We start from the raw sequence: 12,990 nt of genomic DNA, 5'->3' as shown, positions 1-12,990 counted from the left end.
CATTTTTTGCAGGGCCCCTTGTTTAAGGCAGGAGTCCAGGAGCTGTGTCTTTAAAGAAGCCCTTACAGGGAACTCTGTCAGTTGTTCAAGGCTTGCTGCCAACAAACAATTGAGGTATTTACCAAGGGTTTCCAAGAAATTGCTGCAAATTATATGAAATGTTATACCTGTTAACAGGCGTTCAATATATTAAGAACAGGAAAAAAAAATGTAACGCGTGTGGGAACAGAATTGCAATTTGCGAGAAAGTGTTCAGTAACATAGGTTCATGCATGAAGACAGAAAGGAAGTTAGATGATGTGGCATGTCTGGACAAATTTCTCATCATCTGTCTAGAATCACTGAGGAGAAACTTCTAGCATGATCTAGTGCAGGGGTCCCCAATCCCCGGGCCACGGACCGGTACCTGTCTGCAGCCTGTTAGGAACCAGGCCACACAGCAGGAGGTGAGCAGGGGTCAAGTGAAGCTTCATCTGCCGCTCCCCATCGCTCACATTACTGTCTGAACCCCCCCACCCCCCGCCATCTGTGGAAAAATTGTCTTCCACGAAACTGGTCCCTGGTGCCAAAAATGTTGTGGACCGCTGATCTAGTGGAAAGACCCATTTAGAGACAAGGAAACTAAGACCCTGAGGGGTCTGCAAGCTTGTCCAGGGGGGACTCCCTCAGTGCAAAAGGAAGCCCAGACCCCACACTTGGTGGGAGTCCCTGATCCAGCCCAGGCCCCCGGGGTGGGGGGGGAAGGGTGTGCCTTTAGGAGTCTTCCTCATTGAATAACTCTGTCTATCTGATTATGGTTAACACCACTCCTTTTTTAAATGAGAAAGATGGTTAATGACTCCCTCAACTTAACAGAGAGGGCTCCATGGAGGAAAGTTCTTTCCTCAGTTTCCTCAGGTGAAATGCCTATAGAATCTGATCAACCGGACTTCTCACCTTTACAAATAAATAAAGGAGAGGAAGACATGGGGAGTGAGGACCTGCCTCGGCCTTGAGGGGGTTCTGGGGAGGGTGCATGTGTGTGCACTGGGGGCAGGGGTCTCAGATGCACGCCGTCTTCCCAGATCCTTGCTGGTGTTAGCTGTATCTGGGCAGGTGGGGCCGGCCTCTGGATGGACCTCCACGCTGGGCTTTCTTGTCTGGCCCTTTGGGCCTCTGGCTGTCACCGAAGTCCTTGGTTCTGGGCATTTGCCTCCAACTGTGAAATCCCCCCATGTAGGAGAGTTCTGCTTTCTGATCCAGGCCTCTGAGGGGGCCCTTGCTGGGATGCTTGTGGATCCCTCTCTAGGAGAACTGCCTCAGCCAGACCATCCAGCTGTGCAGGAATTTCCCCTCCATCTCCCCAGACTGTACTTGGGAAGCTGCCCCAGCCCCAGTGTGAAGGCTCCTGGAGCCCCTGGCCAACTTCTACAGGACCCTGCCCTCCCTCTTCTCCTCCTGCCCTCCCCTAGCCTGGTATCCCCTACTTTTCGTGGGATGACTTCACCTGTGTCATAGTCTCCTTGACCCAGGTGCTCTAAACCTTCAGGTCCAGTCATTATGGAAAATAGGGTATGCTCTCTACATTATGAAAGACACACTCCCACTGAGTCTGCAGGTATGCAGGTGAGGCTTCTGACCTAGGAACTGAGGGACACCAAGGAGCCAGGAAATGGAGGAGGACAAAACATTTAATTGCCATCACATATTTATGTACTTTTTATTAGATTTTAGTCTAGATGAGGAAATAGAGAAGTTTAAAGCAGGTTAGCAAATATTGAAATCATTATGTCATGAGATTGAACATCTGTATCTTGCTAGATTTGTGCTGTATAGAAATCACTTTGAATTATGGGGCTGCTGCTGAATTTGGGGGATCTGGTGACTATTCGGCATTTGTGGCTTATGGTCTTACTGGAAACCCCTTCGGGTGATTTTCAAGTCTTTAATTCATGTTTACATGTACTGTATTTTTCTCAAGACCACTGTTGGAATCCTGTGTTCACTGAATAATGTGTATTTTATTTTTGGATGTGGATCACCTCCTAGGGAGGGAGCCTGTGGGAACGTGGGTAATGAACTATTTCTGACATAAATCACAAGAGCCAAAGAAAGTGCTGATATCCAAAGAACAAACAAGAGTGACCACCATTCAATTGCAGAGATGATATCTCTCCCACAAGGTGGCACTTTAAATTGTGTAATATTTCAATATTTTGGTCATCTTAGCAATGAAGAAAGATCCAAAGTTTACCCCAAGCATGCTTATTTTCTGTCCCTAATTCATGGGTTCATTTGATTAAATGAAGGGAAGCTGTCAGGCCCAGGAAAATACTTTGCTCTCTGGGAGTTTCTTTAAAAAACCCCAATACACTGACGACAAAGCAATAACACTAATATTTACATAAACATTTGTTGTATGGGCACTTCATCAGCTTTTGTTACCTTAGCTGCGTTTTGTTTGTTTTTGTTTTTTAAACAAAATGCGGCGCTTCCCTGGTGGCGCAGTGGTTAAGAATCCGCCTGCCAGTGCAGGGGACACAGATTCAAGCCCTGGGAAGATCCCACATGCCAGGGAGCAACTAAGCCCATGCACCACAACTCCTGAACCTGTGCTGTACAGCCCGCGAGCCACAACTACTGAGCCGGCAGGCCACACTACTGAAGCCCAAGAGCCTAGAGCCCGTGCTCCACAAGAGAAGCCATCGCACTGAGAAGCCCGCACACCACAAAGAAGAGTAGCGCCCACACATCACAATCGAAGAGTAGCCCCCACTCGCCGCAACTAGAGAAAGCCCGCCCGGCAGCAAAGAAGACTCAACGCAGCCAAAAATAAATAAATGTATTTTAAAAAATAAGAGGATATGTGTAAAATTTAAAATCCATCATAGAGAATCCGGTTCTCAAAACCTGTCTTTAGAAATCCATGGCACTTTTATGGACGGACTATGTTAAAATATTGACAAAGATTCAGATTAGAGATACTGACTGTCCACATAGACTGTAAATACATTACCTACCATTTCTTCAACATCTATTAAATGCGGGTAGTGTTAGGAGTTTGGACATTAAGTATAGCTTTTTTTTAGCTTAGAAACTAGTGGCAGGGAACAAGGTAACTGAATTCACGGTTCATTCTCCAAGCGTGCACGTCTCAAACGGCTCCTGAACTGTTTATTCTATACGTGCTCGCTCCTACCCACACAGCGGCGCGAACAAAGATACAGTGTGAAATGGGCAGACGCAGGCAAGGTAGCCGGTGAGGTCCGCCTGGCTGAGGGGCTGGGCATGGGGAGTGGGGGTTTATCTGAAGACAGTCTATGCAGGAGGAACGAGTGGTTCGTGGAGAGTTGGCGGACCAAGAAGTCCCTTCTTAAAAATCCCTCCTCAGATTCACGCTACCAACGCATCTTGCAGAACTGGACGGCCGGCAGGCACGGCCCCTCCGAGGGGATACCCTCGGGCCGGTGCTGGGCGCCGCTGCTGGGAGTCCGAGCGCTGGCCGGCGGCTTTGTGGTCGCCGAGAGGCTAACGGGCTGCCGGGCGCCGCGGTCCAAGCCCCCGCCGGCGCCGAACCCGGCCCCACGCCCCCTCAGCCCAGGCGGCCTGGCAGCAGACCGCGCGGGCGCGGCCGGGCGGGGCGGGGCGGGGCGGGCTCCGCGCCCGCCCGAAGGGCTGATTTTTTTTTTTTGGTCAAACTTTGGCCACGTGAACCGCCCCCCATTCACTTTTGCGCCAATCGGGCGACGCGGACGGATCCCGAGAGGGGCCAGGCTCCGCCGCCGCCGGGGCCGCTTCATAACGCGCCGTGCGTGACGTGAGGCACTCCTGTTGCAATGGCGAGCTAAGCCGGAGGATGTGCTGCGGAGGCGCCGGCCACGAAGAGGACCGGGGCGGGCGCAGCGCCAGCGGAGCCGAGCCAGCTGGGGGACGCGGGCTGGGCGTGACGGGGGCCCGGACTCGGCTGCCACTGCCGTCGCCGTCGCGCTGGCCACTTGCCCCCGAGCGCGAGCGGGAGGAGCCGCCGCCGCCTTGCGCCCGAGCCGCCGCCGGCGCGCGCCGGGCATGGTCCCTTCTTAAAGGCACAGGCCGCGGCTGTGGGGGTGGGCGTGCGGAACAAAGCGCCGGCGCGGGGCCTGCGGGCGGCTCGAGGGCTGCGATGGGCACGGCGGGCCCGCGGCGGCCTCGGCGCTGCCCGGGCCGGGCCTCGAGGCGCTAGGGCGGGCTGGCCTCCGCGGGCGGGGGCGGCGGGCTGAGGGCGCGCGGAGCCTGCGGCGGCGGCGGCGGCGGCGGCGGCCCGGCGGGCGGAGCGGCGCTGGCATGGCAGTGCGCGGCCGGCGCGCCTGGCTCAGCGTGCTGCTCGGGCTCGTGCTGGGTTTCGTGCTGGCCTCGCGGCTCGTCCTGCCCCGCGCCTCCGAGTTGAAGCGAGCGGGCCCACGGCTCCGCGCCAGTCCCGAGGGCTGCCGGCCTGGGCAGGCGGCCGCGGCTTCCCATGCCGGAGGGGCGCGCGGGGATGCGCGCGGGGAGCAGCTCTGGCCGCACGGCAGGGCCCAGGATGGCGGCCCGCACGACAGCAACTTTCTCTTCGTGGGAGTCATGACCGCCCAGAAATACCTGCAGACCCGCGCGGTGGCTGCCTACAGGTGAGACCCTGGTCTCCGGGCACCGCCTCCTGCATCCAGCATCCAAGCGGACTGCCCAGCGGGTCTACCCGTGGCCCGTGGGATCGGGATGCCCCGCGGGCGATGTCGGACATTGGCAGCAGAGGTCAGAGGCGGGATGGTGAGCGCAACGTGCAGAAGGAAGGACTTTGGGGTCAGATGGACCAGGGTGGCCCCTCTGGGTGTGGTCCTCACCCTGACGTAAGGGACTTCATCTTTTCTCGTCCGAGTCCTCGCCTTTGTTAAATGAGCCCTAATGAACATCTCCCTCGTAAGGTTGTTGGGAAAACTTAGAACAGTACTTGTGATAGTGATGGCAGTGGGGATTACTATTTGAGTCTCTGAAATCTTCACCTTTACCTTTGTAGAACTAGAGCCCATGTAAGTTAATCTAGAGTCCTTACACTTGTAGGTTTCACTGTTGGACTCATTTCGGTAAATGGAAGCGGGTACCCACTGCATACTCAGCCCCGCCAGTCTGTTGAATAATTGGAAAGAGAACCTTTGGGAAAAGCAGTTCCTGGCCCATGGTAGATTTGGTGTTAACTAACCCAATTGAGTGATGTGTGTGTTATTCGGTGTCTGGGCCCTGGTTGGCCATATGAGTTAGAAAAGTGGCTGGAATCATGTTCAGGATTAACAAAGGGATTAGCCAAAGTAATCTTTAGAAGCGAGAAAGAGAGATGATTTTGGAATGGCAGATTTGTATTGGAATGAATTTGAGGTAGAAGAGGGATGTAGATTCAATAAAGGGATATAATGGAAACCTTATATGTGTGAAGTACAGAAATGCTTACTCTACAGATAAGATTTGGGATTCATCCAGCCACAGAGCAAACCAATGCGCGAGAGGTCATCTGGGAATGGACTCTTAGAGCAGTCATTGCTGAGCAAGACCAAGCTGGTTGCTGTTGGTTCTTAATTTATAACCAGTATCTTTATAACTTCAGCTTTTAACTCTAGTTCTGGTCTGAATTTTCAGGCATTAAATGTTGTGAGGGGAAGAACATATATGGATCTCCCTTCCTTTATGGGGGGAAGTAAAGGACTGAAAAGGAAGATGAAAGAGCAGTAGAGAATGTCTGCCCTTTCAGTGCATTGATTCCTCATTCCTGTGTGTTTCCATTGGGATCTTGTTTAAGTCCAGAGCCCAGGTTCTGCCAGCAAGGGTCCTGAGTGCCTGAAAAGGTTAGAAAAGGTAGCATAAATTTGACCAAGATCGTGATTTGGGAACCCGCAGATCAAGGTTTTCTCCCGGATCTATCATGAATTATCTGGAATTTTATACGAATTGTGCTTTTTGTTGGTTTTTTTTGCATTGAATTATAGTTGTTTTACAGTGTTTCAGGTGTACATGTGCTTTTTGAAAAAAGAAATGTCTGCATCAGAAAATGAGGATGAGCTGTTTACAGCATGATTTTGAAAGTAAATCTACATGACTCCAGTTTGGTGACAAGTCCTTTGAAATCACAACTTTGGGACAGTTACCAAAGTAGTTTGTTCAAATAGTAAACGGTGTGATTCCCTGCCCCCCAAACAAGTACATTTTCATAGATACCAAATCAATATATACAGACTAGTAGGGGTCCTGGTACACCAGCAATACTCAGAAAATGTATGGCAAACTGGACCTACTATTTAACACTTGGAGATGATCTTTTCCCAAAGCCCATGCTTGAGGCTCTACTCTTGGCCTCCTTTCCAGATCTCCTACCTCATCTTTTTTGGATGTAGGATTTTATCTCATTGTTTATTTTCTTTAAGGCAGTTAGGGAAAAGTAGAAACACAATTGCCCTCTGACCCTTCTTTGTGGCAACTCTGCCTTTTTGATAAAACCCTTACCAGGAAATGGTGTATACTATTTAGTAATTCTGTCAGCTTTCCTGCATACCTTTTCTTGTATCTCTCTGATCTTAAGGAGTCATATTAGTTGGAGCCTGGGGGTGGACCTGCTTTGCTGGTTAAGGTCCTCTGCTTCTCAGCCTGTCAACTCTGTGTTTAGACTGGCTGCAGGAGATGGCACAAGACGATTTTAGACTTAAGGAACTTTGGGGGAAGGCCAGAATTGGGATGGAGGTTATAGGATGTAACTTATGCTTATGGCTTTGCTGTGCTTTGCAGCCTGGGCCAAAAAGTCCACATTCAGCTCTTAAATTGGAAATTTCATGCAGTATACGAGTTGGATTAAATCTTCTAGCACAAGGTAGAACTCTAGTTTGGCACTGAGTTTTACATCTCCCTTGAAAGGCAGATTCACTCTTTAGCTTAGGAAAAAACCTCAGTGTTTTTTGTTTTTGTTTATTAAAATAAAATTATTGTTTGGCTTGTGGGTTGAAGGGGATGGCAGTGTTTTTAGTAAGATGGTACTATAATGTACTTTTATGCTAGGATATTGAAAATGTCAGAATTCAGATCTAGGGACTAGAAACTGTCTGAGACCCAGAAAGGAGCTAAAGCCTTCGAAAAATTCAAGGAGATACACTTGTCTGCACTAAAGTTGGTGCACTTTAATGATGGAAGAGCCCATCATTACTGACTTTTACTTTTCAGACCTGCCATATGCTTACAGTGGGGGAGAGGGATCACCAAGAGATGTTAGCAGTGCAGTGACAGCTGAAAGCAGGCAAGAAACAGATTTTTAACAAGCAGGCAAAACAAAACTCAAAGTGTAGCCCATCAGAGACAGGGCAAGGGTAACTCCCTCATAGGCACTGAGCAGATACCATAGCTGTTAAGTTGACAGGAGTGATCCTGGTTCATCAGAATGTTCCCATACACTTAGGGTTTGTCCCTTTGTTCAGCAAATACATGCATAGTCCCTTGGGTCTGGATTCTGAGTGTTGGGGAACACAAGAGTGAAGATGCTTGTTCTCATGGAGCTTCTGTTCTAGTGGGAGGGGCTGACACCAAAAAGAGGATTTCAGCTAGTGATGGGTGCTGTGAAGAAAGTAGAGCAGGGTAGGGACAGGGTGGGGTGGTGTCTCTCTCTGTTAGGTTGTTGGGGAAGGCCTCCGAGAGTGTGGTGTTTGGGCCAAGATCTGATAATGAGGAGCCTTTGTGGGAATGTCATTGATGAGCGTGCTAGGCAGAGGGAAGAGTTGGTAAATTACAAGGCAGGAACCAGTTTGCAAAGGAACTTGAAGAAGGTCAATAAAAGAAAGAGGATGAGGCTGATAGTGTCTGGTCTTATGGAATTTTACTCTAAGTGAATTAGAAACGCTTTGGAGGGTTTAGATGGGAAAGGGAGGGCTTGCGTTATATTCTGAAAAGTTAATTCTTGCTATTGTGTGGAGAATAGATTGTAGGGGAGTAAGGAGATGTTAGGAGATGGTCCAGGTGGAGATGAGCATGGTTGGGACTGGAGTGATATTAATGGGGATGGAGAGAAGAGGATGGTTCCAGGATATATGCTGGAGCCAGAGTTGAAGATGTGTTGACAGAATGCTTGTGAGGAGTGAGGCAGAGAGGAATCAAGGATGACTTCTAGGATTTTGCCTTGAAAGAAAGGGTGGGTGGTGGTGTCATTTATTGAGGTGGGAAAAACTAGAGGAGGAATAGATTTAGGGGGAAGGAGGTAAGTCAGCAGAGATCTGGTTTTGCACAGGAACAGGTGGATGTATCCTTAGCTTTATAAATGTAATGAATTTTAAAAAGAATTGAGAAAAGATTTATATCTGAAGTGATTGCAGTGTGGGAGCTCTGAGATTGTCTTAAACTAAAATTCCCTTAGGGTTCTGGGTAGGGTGGTGTTCTACAAATCAACATATAAGATTTTTTTTATTTTTTAACTCATCCACAAAGTATTTGTGTTCTAGGTAATTTCACTTTAAAATGGTACAGTGGTTCCTCCAAAGTTATTATGCTGGTTAATGACAGTTCATCAGAATCCCTGGCTGGGTTCCTTTGTTATTAGCTGCAATTTGTATTTTTTCCATATTTTTTCTTTTTTCTTAGTTACATCATTTGATATACAGAAGTTAGATGTCCATGTAGTCCAGTCTTTTCCTTTCTGGTTTTAGGGTTGTTCTCCCCATAAGCTGAGGAAGTTTATTGCCCTGGAGAGGTTTTTTTTTTTAAAGTAACATGTTTCTGATTCTAGAAGGGGTACAAATCACCTCAACCTCATTTTTACCCCAAATGATACATTGTCTCAGCACCATGTGTTGAATAAGCTCCCATTTCCCTACCAATTTGAAATGCCATCTTCATCATACTCAAAATTCCTGGGTATGTTTTTGGACCTGCTCTTTTGTTTCATTGATCTTTCTGTCTTTTCTTGTGCCAGTACTACCTGTTGAAGTTATTGGAGGTTGAATAATATTTTAATATCCAGTACACAAGTTCTACTTTGTTACTTTTCTGTTTCAAACATTTCTTGGCTATACTTACCTGTTCTTGCTGGGAGAGTTTTGGTGCTAGATTTTTTTTTTTTTAATTAATGGTTTGATAAAAAAGAGAAAGCATTCATATTTAGCTCTTTAGTCCATTTTTGTGCCCAGAACACTAAGCTAATTCAACACCTTTTATTTATCTCGATTCTTGCTTCCCTTGCGCTGAAGACGGGGAACTGTTTTGTTCTTTCTCAGAAGAAAGAGGTGGTGGTTCCCCTTCTTTGCCCCAGGAGTGATAAAGGGCACTATTAAAGATTAGCATCAGTCTATAGGGAATTGTGGTAAGAAAGTTTGAGAAACACTAGCTTTAGATATAGGAATCTTATTGCAAAATGTTGTTTTATCAGTTAATGGCCTCTTCCTAATGCTTTAAATGAAGGCAGACTGTTCCTTTTACCAACCTTAATGAGCAGATCTCAGAGTTCCTTCTTTCTTGAACTCAGTAAACCATGTTTATCTTGAAACAGTTTAGAGCAAGGCTTGCTTTCTCAGGTAGAATTCAGTTTGGCAAAAAAATTACTGAAAGGCTTCTATAATCCAAATAATCAACCTGTAAGTGAACTTTTGGGGCACAACCCATTTCACGTTATAAATTACCTGTATAAGAAAACTGGTGAAAATTGTGGTCCTGAAAATGACTTTAGTATTGTGTCATGGTTCCAGATCTTGATGCTCTCAAACAGAATATTCCAAGGATAGTTGTAGTTGTCAGTAGAAGAGTATACATGATTGTGTTTTTATTGCATTGGCAATTTCACTTTTCCCCATCCATTAATTAAGCTGCAGTTTTTGAAAATGGATTAATAATTCCATTCCTGCAGAGTTCATCATCTAGGGAAGGAAACAAGCAATACTATTGAGTGATAGGGCTCACAGGGTGCCTGGACTAATTACTGTGTGGGTACAGAAGAAAGAGGCCTGCATTGACTTGAGAAGGGGATCGAGGTGGGTCTCACTCACATTCTTACCCCTCTTCCCTTGCATAGTCTTGAAAGATGAGCAGGAGTTTTTGAGGCAGAGATGACAACAGGTTCCTGGAAATGTGGAATAGCAGGAAGTAGTGAAGGGATGATGAGAAAGGGCTGGGATCTGAGAGCTAGTAATTCCATTAGAAATTTTTCCAAAGGAATTTAAAGATGTGTTCAAGGATGTATGTTATGAAGTGGAAATTGCAAGTATCTTTGGTGTCCTGTATTAGGAGCTATGGATCATAATTGATTTCACTAATCTGTCCATGCTGTGATCTACTTCTCTAACCTTAAAAAATGATGTGACCACAACACTGTAAAGCAGCTATACTCCAATATAAAAAAAAAGAGAGAAAAAAAAAAAGATGTGGCTGAAATGTGTTTATTGGAATGAGGAGAGGTTCATAATATATCTTAGTGAGAGTAGGTTTTAAAATTGTATGCCCATATGAGACCATTTTAAAAATCTAAATAAATGTTTGTGTTTATGTGACATAGAAAAGAAAATGTAAAAGAATATACATACCACGATGCTGAATGATTTTTCATGTTGGCACATTCTTGTATTTTTGAGTTTTTCTACAGTGAACACTTTGTAATAAAGCTACATAACTACAGTTAAAAAAGAAAAAGGAGGTGACAGCTCTTGGGAGGAAATGTGAGTGAAGTTTTGAGTGTGTTAAATTGTAAGTACCTGCAAGACTGCTGAGCACAGATGGCATGTTGGCCCTGGGTTCCCTAGGGTTTCAAGTCAGGGTCATTCTTGTTTCAGTAAATGACAGTTAATCCTGCCCCAAAATGTAGGGTTAACACATGTATTTGGGTATTGTAACTGTATTTCCTCAGTTACTGTAACTTCACCCTTCCAGGCGATACTTGGGAGAATCAGGTGACAGCGTTTTTAATGTGAGGATTTTTGTATATTCATATAAGTATTCAGTGCCTTCATCTTTTTTTTTTTTTTTTTTTTTTTTTCGGTACGCGGGCCTCTCACTGTTGTGGCCTCTCCCGTTGCGGCGCACAGGCTCCAGACGCGCAGGCTCAGCGGCCATGGCTCACGGGCCCAGCCGCTGCGCGGCATGTGGGATCTTCTCAGACTGGGGCAGGAAGCCATGTTCCCTGCATCGGCAGGCGGACTCTCAACCACTGCGCCACCAGGGAAGCCCCAGTGCCTTCATCTTTTATTGTCAGTGTCTTTTTGGCTTCTGGTTCTGGATAGAATTGGAGGAAGGTGTTACTGAAACTAAGTTACAGTGTAAAAGTAGTGAAACTGTTCGTCTCACCTTAATTCAGTGTCATTTCCTGAAGCGTTCAGGGCTGCTATATTTTTTCTGTACTTGAGTACATTTTAATGTGAATGATTAAAAATAAGGTGTAGACTGCTCTGATTTGATGTGAACTCTGGGCTTGCAAAACCTGAGAATTATTGAAAATGTAGATACTAATGCCATTAAAATGATTGTCTTGTAAATTGAACCTAGGTGCTGATTTTCTGTTAAACTTTGTTCTGTGTGTTTCCAACCTAATACCAGAAAATAATTGGGCAGGATTTAGAGTGGCAGAGGGACCCAAACATGGAATGAGGGTTTCAGAAAGTAACGTTTGAATGAAGTCTTCTGGCCTTCAAAACCAGACCAAACTCTAAAGGTGTCCTTGACAGGCAGGTCTCAGCCAGGCAGACAGTGGGAGGAGGTGGCTGAAGTGGGTGTAAGCCTTCTCTCATTATCTCTGATGACTGTTCTCTCAGCCTTAGCAGTAGAGGTGGGACTGCAGAACAAATGTGGGCAGACAGGTGTGGGGATGAACAAGCCAGTAGGCTGGCCAGTGGAGGTGTTGGAATCAGACCCCACTTGTGTCATGGTTTCCACATCTTTTAGCTTTGTGATCTCGGGCAAATTACTTACCTGGCTCTGAGCCTCAGTCTTTTCATCTGTAAAACGTGGGTATTGGTGCCTCTCACACCTTGTGAAGTTGTCATAGGTTGAGAGTCTGATGCCCTTAACCCACTGCCCTGCACGCCGTGACTCCTTTTGGGTGTTGGTGATTGGGAAGCGATCTTGATGCCAGGGAACACCTCAACAGAGGAAGAAGACTGGCTTGCATAGGATTTGGCTGTGGTTCAGGGTGGTTTTATTGTTTACATTAAACAACACTGATTTTTTTTTCTTAGAATTATATTTGAAAACATTTTGTTTATGCATGACTAAGAATTAGTTGTGTATTTACGCTTCTAAGTGTACAGCAGCAAAATATAAACTGTCAATGTATGCAAAGTGGCCCTCTAAGACTTGAAGCTTTGGAAATGGACCACAAGATCAGAATTTGCCTTCTGCCATTAACACTCCAAATTTTAATTCTTGTGTTTCAAAGAGAGCGTATTTGTGGTCTGTTTGTTGATGAGTATTTCTATTGTTTGCTGTGAACCTAGGCTCAAAGGGCAGGTTGCACTGAGCTGTTAATACCTTGGAACTGCCTCCTGGGCTAGTGCCCAGGCCGTTGTTGAGGTGGGAAGCTGTAATCCACCCTCCAACATCTTTACTGGGGGAAGGGGCCAGGAAGGCTCTTTAATGCTTGCTTTTACCTTAAGTCTAGTTTTCAGGATTAATGGTAAGGAGTCTAATTTGATTTTTCCTTTAAAAATTTTCCCCAACATTTATGATCCCCGTTATATATTTCCCCACCTACTTCTAAAAAGAATTTGAGATTGCTCATATCATAAGGTCATATCCAGTGAGACAGTTAAAAATTTTAAAAGAGGAAGCCACATATCCGGAAACCACATACACGGAAGGGGGAACCTGCTGCTAAGTGCAGTGCTCCTGGGCTGAATAAGGCTTGTATATCCTGCCGGGGGCATTCCTTCAGTTCCAGGAAAGGCCTTGAGTCCTCACTGGGTAGACTGTCTGGGAAGACCTCAGTTCTCCCAGGCCCGTGGCGCTCTGACTGGCAGTATAGAACTGTCCTCCATGTACTTTTTTGGGAGGATGAGC

General features: G+C 46.5%; 1 protein-coding gene across 1 annotated transcript in view; it reads left to right on the top strand.

The window, feature by feature from the left end:
• Window positions 1–4,288: 4,288 nt before the first annotated feature.
• Window positions 4,289–12,990, top strand: part of CHSY1 (chondroitin sulfate synthase 1) — a 75,071-nt gene continuing 66,369 nt past the window's right edge. The window contains exon 1 of the mRNA XM_030873099.2: window positions 4,289–4,622. Coding sequence (XP_030728959.1) covers window positions 4,300–4,622 — 323 coding nt within the window. The 5' untranslated portion in view covers window positions 4,289–4,299. The remainder of the gene's footprint in view (window positions 4,623–12,990) is intronic.

Source organism: Globicephala melas, chromosome 2, assembly GCF_963455315.2.
Source record: "Globicephala melas chromosome 2, mGloMel1.2, whole genome shotgun sequence".
Classification (NCBI taxonomy): Eukaryota; Metazoa; Chordata; class Mammalia; order Artiodactyla; family Delphinidae; genus Globicephala; species Globicephala melas.
The sequence above is the reverse complement of the archived record's forward strand: the minus strand, read 5'-3'. Positions and strand labels throughout refer to the sequence as shown.